The sequence below is a fragment of the Vicugna pacos genome, chromosome 29 (assembly GCF_048564905.1).
Source record: "Vicugna pacos chromosome 29, VicPac4, whole genome shotgun sequence".
Lineage (NCBI taxonomy): Eukaryota > Metazoa > Chordata > Mammalia > Artiodactyla > Camelidae > Vicugna > Vicugna pacos.
The window spans coordinates 23,224,827-23,233,830 of record NC_133015.1 but is presented as its reverse complement, the minus strand read 5'-3'; the positions used below and the strand labels follow the sequence as shown (position 1 = coordinate 23,233,830).

The following is a 9,004-nucleotide window of genomic DNA, read 5'->3' as shown; positions in this document are numbered from 1 at the left end:
GGTCCCAGAGGAGAGATCCATCAAAAAGAGTCTAGAAACACTTCATGACCAAAGTTAGAAGTATGACAGCTCACCAGGGTGTGGAAAAAATCCTTTTAAGTAATATAATGAGAAGAAGGCAAGCATTGTTCAAACTACTGTTGGTAAGTTTGGGGTTTTACTTGTTGTTCTCTTTTTTTTAACACACAGAATACTTAAATTCTCAATGTTACTAATGTTTTAGATGACTGCTCTAAATATTAGGATTTCCCCTTACATTTAGAAGTAAAAAGATACTTTAATGTTTTCTGAAACTTGGTCACAGAAGAACATGATTCTTCCCGTTGGCTGTTAGGGCCGTTTTGCATGTCTTCAGCCTGAATGTTTATTGTCTCTGGTCTCATGCTACAGGGCAGAGTGAGGCCTGTCTGAACTTAGATGATTTCTTAGATGCAGGAGGAACCACTAGATTAAAAGAGATTTAAGAAACACATCCACCAGTCAGATCCTTCTTCAAACAAATAAGCAGAAAAATCAGGGAAGGAAATTGGAACACTACTGGATATTGAAGGATATTATGACATTATTGTCATTTTTGGTGGCGACAATCATATCTGACTATATTTCAAAGAGTCCTTAGGGTGCTGTCAGCAAGACGGAGGAGCAGGAGCCCCAGACCCTCATTCCAACAGAGACACCAACTGAACAGCAACATACAGACCTCAGTGTCCATGTGAGTGCCTCTGTGAGATCTCCAGAAACCAGTCAAGAGGCTGCAGCACCGGGTAAGAGCAAAGCCAAGAAGAGTTACATCTTAGTGGGTCAGAAAGCTCCTTGCATTTTGCCTGCCCTAGTCTCTCCCATTCCCCAGTGTAAGACAGAGTGACCAGAAGGGAACTCCCAGCTTCTCTCTTGGGAGGGAGAGAAGAGAGTGGGACATGAGGCCGAAGTTCTGGCTTTCTGAGGGGCTGCCTATGGGACTGGTTTCTGACTCTGAGTCAGGGCGACTGATGGGAAAGCAGCATAATCTGGATGCCAGGTTGGGGGCCGTTGAGAACAAAGGCCTGTTTGCTGGAGTTACACAGGGTGGCTGCAGTACCGGAGACAGACACTAGATGGAGGAAGAAATTAGAGGCTCCAGCAAAGAAAACGGGCCTCTTTACCTAAGAGGTCACACACACTAGCCCAGGGAAGACGCAGCCCCAGAAAAGGTTTGAAAGCCTCCCCCCACGATCTCTAGCTGAGCTGACTTCCCCTGTATGAGACCGGTCCATACAGACTGGGACAGGTGGCTGTTTTTCCAAATGCCAGTCCCAGTAAAAGATCACGAGCACACAGAGGAAAAAGAGCCATGGCCCCATCAGCTCATCAAAATAAACCTCCAGAAACAAACCCTAAAGAAACAGAGATTTATGAATCACCAAAGAAGTAAAAATAACCATCTTAAAGGTGCTCAGAGAGCACCAGAAGCAACTATTACAAAAATCAGGAAAACAGCACATGAACGAAAGGGGAATATCCACAAAGGTAGAGAAACTATAAAAAAGAGCCAAACAGAAATCCTGGAACTGAAGCCTACAATAACCGGTGTGACAGATTCACTGAAGGGAGTTAGTGGCAGTCTTGATTAAGCAGAAGAAAGATCAGCAAACTTGAAGACAGGTTATTTGAAATTATTGAGTCAGAGGAGCAAAAAGGAGAAAGAAGAAAAATAAAAACAGCCCAGGGGACTTCGGGTCACCATCAAGCTGATCAATGTAATAATTATGGGAGTTCCAGGAGGAGAGAGAGAAAGGGGCAGAGAGCTTATGTGAAGAAATAATGGCCCAAAATTTCTACGTTTGAGGAAAGGAAGATACATATAAAACTACTGCAGTGGAATGAAACTAGAAATCAACAGCAAAACAGAAACTGGACTATTCACAAATATGTGGAAATTAAACATCACATTCTTGAAAAATCTGTTTTTACATTCAAAGAACTAAAAAAAAGAACAAACTAAACTCAAAGTTAGCAGGAGGAAGGAAATAATAAAGATTAGAGCAGAGATAAACAAAATAGAGAATAGAATAGAAAAACAACAGAGGAATTAACAAAACTAAGAGCTGGATTGTTAAAAAGATTGACAAAATTGACAAACTCTTAGCTATATTTGACATTATCGAACCGTCAAAAAGTCATTGAGTCCTAACCTTTTTGATTTAGACACTCAAAAATGTATATAAAAATATGTTTGAGATTAACTTCAAAATAATCTGAGGGTTGGCTGGGGGAGAGGGTGGGGTTATACGTAAGACTGGCATCAGTCGACGATTTACTTTTAAAGTTGAGTGGGTTGATGATAACATTTCCTCTATTTCTGTGCATGTTTGAAATTTTCCAGGATAAGGGAGCTAAAAAAAAATTAACAAAATGAATAAATAAGTAAAAATGTTAGGCGAGAAAGTCAAAGAAATATCCCAAATAATTTTTTTTTAAAAAAAGGCTATAAGAGCATATGAAAGAAAGGTAAGACACACACAGGACCTCCAGAGGGCCATCTACTCTCCAGGCGTCCCAGAAGGAGGGCAGAGCTCAAACAGCAAGAGGCTTTTTGTCCATCAGATGGATGTCACTGTCTGTCCACTACTGTTAGGAACATGAATGAGCACAGGCATCTGAGGACGTCAGTTTCATAGTCTCTTAAAATTTCTTGTATCTACCCTAGAAAAACATTCATACACACACCCACAGTAAATGTTCTTGAATAAATGACTTTTTGATTTTTTTTATATCAGCCACTACATATAAATATCTACAATTCAACCAAAATTCAGAAATTCAACTTCCAGGAATGTATCTTACATAGTTGTACAAGTGAACAAAGAAAATATGAAAAGCATAGTTTCTGAAGTGGCACTTTTAATAGTAAAAAATGGGAAATGTCCATCAAGTCTATTAAAAAGAGTCTAGTTAACAAATTAAGGTGTGTTCATACAATGCAATACTCACTGAAAGGAACGATGTACGTGCAGATACAGAAACAGCTCTACGACATATAATTAAGAACTATGTGTTTAGTGTTACCTCATCAGCATTTTTTTAAAAAGAGATACAGATTCTAGATAGCTAGATAAAGAGAAGATAGATTAAAGATCACTTAACATTTACAAGAAACGTTCTGAATACAGTATGAATAATCCCTTTGGGGGCCAGTTCTGTGTAAAGGGAAGAAAAAGCAATTTAGACAAAAAATGTACAGGATGGAGTTCTCTCGTTCTAATTTGCCATGAAAGTGAAATATACTGTTCCTAGAATGAAGGGAGTAAAAATTAATCTAGTTCCTCTTACTTTCAAAAGCTAAAACTTCGGCTTTGCCAGGTTCTCCAGTACAGCTAGACCTGCTCAGTCAATTTTTTTGTGGAGGACGCAGTTAGAAAGGCCACACTCCAGGGGATTCAAATATACTTCTCCAAATGTCCTTATAAGTAATCTGACCTAATTCTGTTGGTCAGCAGTGTACCATCCCCTGTGGGAACCAAGGTCCCCTGGGAGAAATCTATGCCCTCAGCAAGCCAGTCTTGGTTTTGCTGAAAACATCTCCCTGAGAGACAAAGGAAAACTCCAAATGCCCTTGCGGCAGATACTACAAGTATCCTCATTTTGCACATGAGAACTGAGGCTCAGCAAAATATCTCATCAAGCCCTCGCACCCAGGTAGCTAAGACCTGATGGCGTGGCCGAGAATCCCTGCTTCTCCACCCTCCTGTCTGTGCGCTTTACACCCCAGACCCTGCACACAGACACTTAGGGATGTTGGGTGAAAAATCTGATCGAACAGTGCAGAGCCATAGTGGTTTCTGTTGCCTTATGTTTAGCTACCACCTAAAACAGAAGTCCTCTGTGACACTAAAGGGAATAGGGACTGGAGAGGCCTCCACTTTCTGTTACCTCCCTAATCCATACAAGCTGGCCCGGGACTCTCAGAATCGCTGGCATCATTACCAGTGTAAATTATCTTCAGTTCATTACTAATAATATTCAAATGCCCTGCAGGTATTTTATTTCAAAGTAGGTATTTTTGAATGCTAAGGAATTAAAGATAAGAGCAGTTCTCAAAGTTTGAAGTGCTGTATTTTAGCTGTATTACAGGCTTTAGGTATTGCCTCGAGCGTAAATACAATTCCAACTGTGACTAAAATATTACGCTTGCTGGCGCATCCATCACTTGCACAGGCATCGGCTAAAACACAGAACCGTGTAAAAGCCATACAGATGTTGTCAATCCCTTCTGATTGACGGAGGCACATTTTTCAGTCATCTACTCTTGTCTTAGGCGGCTTAGCTTTCACAAAATCAGCATCCTTTTCAACCAGTTCTCAGGATACTGACAGTGTATTTCAAAGACTTCTCTTTGTTGCAATGGAGCATTAAAACAAGCTTGTAGGTACTTCTACCTGGACCACACATCACCAGGTACTTAGGTTTTAAAATGACCTTAACTGCACCATTAACAGCTCTCATTGCACTCTCTAGTGCAGAGAATGCTGAGAACTGGACCAGAGGACAGACTTGCAGTTTACTACTGGGCTGATTTCTCCACCGTCTTTACCAGAGACCGGATCCCTGCTGGCCTCAGGAACTGAACTACTCATGTTGTACAATTCTTACTAAAATTTCTATGGCCCAATGTTTATAGAACTGTTACAATGAAATCTTTCATTATTACTGTTTTCCCAAGCTAACTAGTGAAAAAGTTGATTTAATATTGTCACAAACGGTTAACCTTAGCATGGTTCTTTCCAGGGTGAGCTCCACTGAAATCCCTGTTCAAAATCTGGGGTTTTGGAGACCGAAGAGGCAGAATCAATCTAATGGACTTGGATGCTGGAGACAGAAGGGAAGGGTCGAAGGACGAGAATTCATGTTTGACTGTGTAGCACCATGTGGGAACTTGGATTGAATGAAAGCCAGGACAAGGAGGTTTGAGGGGCTTTGCTTTGAGCTGAGATAGTCTGTCACACAACTGGACAGAGAAAGCCAAACAACTCAAACTTAGATGGCAACTGAAGCTAATGGACAAGAGTCTGCATAGTCCAGCAGACTAGGCCCCAACCCACAGGAAAGGCAGGAATTTCATGACTGTGAGCCCATTAAGGGCAACAAATGTGAGAACATTATGTCCTGAACTTTAATTTGTAAAATACTTACATGCATGTGAGAAGTACTTCTGGAAATACATGAACTTAGGACACCCAAACTACATTTTAATACACACAATACGTGAATGGATGGCAAGACGGATTCTCACCCACGAACCCATTTAAATCTCAGCTCTTACCAAGGTCTAGAGTATTGAGCAAATGAAATGTTTCTAGATCTACACAGTAGGAACAATCAAAATAACAAGGCACAAGCGGAGCCTGGTGGTTAAACGTTCCCAGTTGGGGTTTGGCAAATGAATTTGATCTACAACATGCTTTTCAGACCACAAGTTAACATAAATATATTAAACTATGTGTAAACTACATGTTAATCTAGCTTCATATTGAGTGACCTACAAATAATACATTAGAAGTAATTCCAAAGAGTCCCCACATGGCTATAGATAGAACTTAAACGTTAATGTATCACCAGGATTGTTTTTTAGTCTAAAATATAATCAAAGCATCAGTGTTGGTAAAACTTAGTAACGTTGGTAATGTTTCCAAAACATTTTGAAATGAACCAAGTTTAAAAGGAGTAAAGACAAACTGGCAGGCCCAGGGCTGGAACTTTAGACCTCTTTTCCCTGAGTCACTTGCCCTCTACCACATACTACGCTTTCAACCGCAGCTGCATACGTTAGAACCACCCCAGAAACCCTTTAGAAGACTGTAGCACCCACATCAATTAAACCACTTTCTGCAGCAGAACCCAGACACACGCTCTTTGGAAAAGATCCCACACGCAGCCAGGACTGTGTATGTTCATCACTGGTGAGGTAACACAGTTCAGTTCTCAAACAATGTCAGCTGTGAACCAGTTTAGTGGCCTCTAACAAATGTTATTTCTTAACCCAACTCTAGTACCAAGAATAAAAAGTCAACAAAAATTAACAACAGTATCAATTTATTAAAAAGGCTGATTTAAGCATCTGCAATGGTGACTTCAACCTCGACTCCGGGCTCAATGCTGATGGAAGTGATCTGCTTGACGATCTCAGAAGGGCTGTGCAAGTCAATGAGCCGCTTGTGGATCCTCATCTGAAAACGGTCCCAAGTCTTAGAACCTTCACCGCAAGGAGTCTTCCTTGTAGTTATTCTCAGAGTCTGCAACGGAAGAGGAAACCAAGAGATTATGGTTTTACGCGCATCCCTGGGACATCTGAAGGAATGTTACTCCGTCTGAAGACTTTCCAGAGCTGCGTTCCCCTTTACGTGAGTTCGGAGGCTGCCAACCGACAACGGCAGGTCCACGGTCACTCTGTGAGGTGCACCGCCAGGAAACCGCAACGGTCACCTCGAGAAAACCGAATTCTACCAGCACTGGAACGAGTGTGTGCTGCTGGCATCACTATACAGCATTTCTGGCAGCCGAACCCCTCACCCCGAAAAGCAAAAATTCAGGTGTAAACCCACAACCAGGCCCCCTTCTCACCTTGGTGGGCATCCGGACCGGCCCCTTCACTTTGAGGTTCTTCTCCTTGGCGCCTCTGATCAGGTCAGCACAGACTACGGGGAAACGAAAGCGTCTTTCAGCTCACTCAAAACCACAGCCGGCGAAGAGAACCCCGACGGCGGCGGGCTCAGAATAGCGTATACGACCATCACCGAGTTCAGCACGACAGTCTCTCCTCATCGCCACCCGCGGGCTGAGACACAGTAAAAGCCGAGCGTGGACACTCGGGCCCGGTCGGCTCGGGCGGAGCAACCTGTCACCGCCCGTGTCCCAGTCAACCTCGCACAGCGGCAAGGCGGCGCTCTTCCCGCCCAGGCTGTCACCCCGCGGCGACCGCACTGACCCTTCTCCAGGGACTTCACGTTGCGGCTGGTCAGGGTGATCCTAATGCGGTGAATGGCCACCTCCGGCTCCACGGGAGTCTTGCCGGTGTCTTTAAACGCCTGTTGCCACACAGGGGAGGAAATCAGCGGACTTGCAGAGCGCCCGTCACTCCTGGAGGCGAGCCGCCCAGGCCCCCCCTCCCGGGTGGGCGAGTCCGGGCTCCCCACGCCGGCCCGACAGCGGCCCGGGACCGAGCCCCCCGCCCGCGCCCCGCCGCCTCACCATGGCTGCGGCGCGGCTTCCTGACCGACTTGTCCCTCGGCGAGAGCGAACAGCGGTGAGTCAGGAGCAGAAGCGGGCGCGCTGAGGCTCCGCTGGCTGCAGCGACCGCGTCTTCTTCAAAGAGGAAGGCGTGAGGCCTGCGCGGCGCTTATATAGCTGCGCCCGCGTCTGCATCCGGGTCCCGCACGCGCCTCCGCGCTGCCCCGGAAGAGGAATCGCCCGGCGGGCTCTAGAGGCGGCTGCGCGAGCCGGAGTAGGGCGCCCTCGGAGGTGTGGGGCCGGGCGCGGCTGCGCGCGCCCCCTGCCGGCCCGGAGGAGTCAGAGCCGCGTGAGGTGGGGACCGGCCCGCCCCGTCGTCGCCGCGGTCCTCGGGGCACCTGGCGGGAATGATGGGGAGAAGTTGCCCCGACCCAAAACCCCAGAAACTCCCCTGCCTGGCGCGCCGACCGCCGGCCTCCGCCAGGTCGGAGGGACTCTGGTGCTTCTACTCTGCAAAGCCGGCTTCCCGTACAAACCGAATTGCCCGTGCTCTGAGCAAGCGGGTAACTTTTCTGAGTTCAACTCACGTAGATATATTAGGAAAAATTGATAACGCGGGCGTGCGATTTTTACATTAGCAGTTATTTTTCATAGCCTGAAACATCCTTTCGTGATAGTTCATCTTCTGGCGTCCCAGACCAGCAGAAGCATCTGCAGTCTGTTTCTGGAAAGCAGCTGAACATGGGTTTTCCCTCCGGAACGGGAGGGCGCAAAGCCAGGCCGCCCGGTTACCCTGGGCCGTGCTGTGCATCCGAGGCCTGGGCTGTCCACCCGCTTCTGAAACGTGTCATCTCCTCCCAGTCTGGATAAAGTAACATTGGATGAGGCCTGTGAAGACCTCCCTGATACTAAGCGTCTATGCACAATCAGATAAGGGACAAAGGACGCTGAGAAAACCAGGAGTGGGCAAGTGCCCCAGGTAGCCAGGACAGATGGTGGGGTCACGTACACTTAAAGATGACAGAGTGGTTACATAGAACGAGACAGGTGAGTTGGGTTTTGATACAGGGCAGAAGCAACAATAAATAACCTCGTATCATTTTACAGGTGACCCTGAGTGCAGACGAGGTATTGGCCCAGACCCACAGAACTGTGAGTGACAGAGCTCTGACCACTCCAACGAGGGGCCTTCCTGGAGCCTTTCTTTTCTGTTCCTTGGAAGGAAATTATACTTGAAACTTATATCAAATAATAGCATTGACTTACTTCTTTGGTGATAATTGGGCATGACTAATACCTGGCTTTCTTTGGCTCACAAAAGATGTCTACTAGGTTTTGCTTCCTTTTAATAATTAACTTAAATATTAAAATTCGGATAATTTCCAGTTCAGTTATTTAAAAATGTCGTCCATTGGCTGTAAATACCTTATGAGTAGAATTTGCAGCAGAACATCTGAAAACCTGCATTCTTGTTTTACTGGTTGTAACCTAAATGAGACTTCATAACTTGGGGCTTTAACGTATGGGCCTGGTCACCAGCTAAAAACAGACAAAAATACAATTGCCTGAGCTGTGAGGACGGTGACAACCACCACTGCACTAGTAATGAGTGTGCATCTTCAGAGAAAGCTTGTAGCAGCACTCAGACTTTCCTGATGCTCAGAGACAACCAGGCATTCAGTCGTGGAGTGCTTGACAAGTACTTTTGTTAATTTTTTTTTCAGTAACAAATCTGGTACATCCATTCCTAGGCTTCTTTGACCATAGAAAAAGAATTTCAGTGTAGAAAAAGGCAAAATAT

The 9,004-nt window shown here is 45.3% G+C and overlaps 1 protein-coding gene and 1 non-coding gene across 2 annotated transcripts; both read right to left on the bottom strand.

Annotated features, from left to right (window-relative positions):
- Nucleotides 1-6,052: 6,052 nt before the first annotated feature.
- On the bottom strand, nucleotides 6,053-7,383 carry RPS20 (ribosomal protein S20). Its single transcript, XM_072951949.1, has 4 exons — nucleotides 7,225-7,383; nucleotides 6,962-7,061; nucleotides 6,598-6,671; nucleotides 6,053-6,269 (listed from the first exon to the last, which is right to left on the bottom strand). Exons 1-4 carry the CDS (start codon nucleotides 7,225-7,227, stop codon nucleotides 6,087-6,089), a joined length of 360 nt encoding a protein of 119 aa, XP_072808050.1. The 5' UTR covers nucleotides 7,228-7,383; the 3' UTR covers nucleotides 6,053-6,086.
- Nucleotides 6,739-6,803, bottom strand: LOC116285989 (small nucleolar RNA U54). Its single transcript, XR_004195751.1, has one exon. It is a non-coding gene; the product is annotated as a small nucleolar RNA U54 (small nucleolar RNA).
- Nucleotides 7,384-9,004: the final 1,621 nt, after the last annotated feature.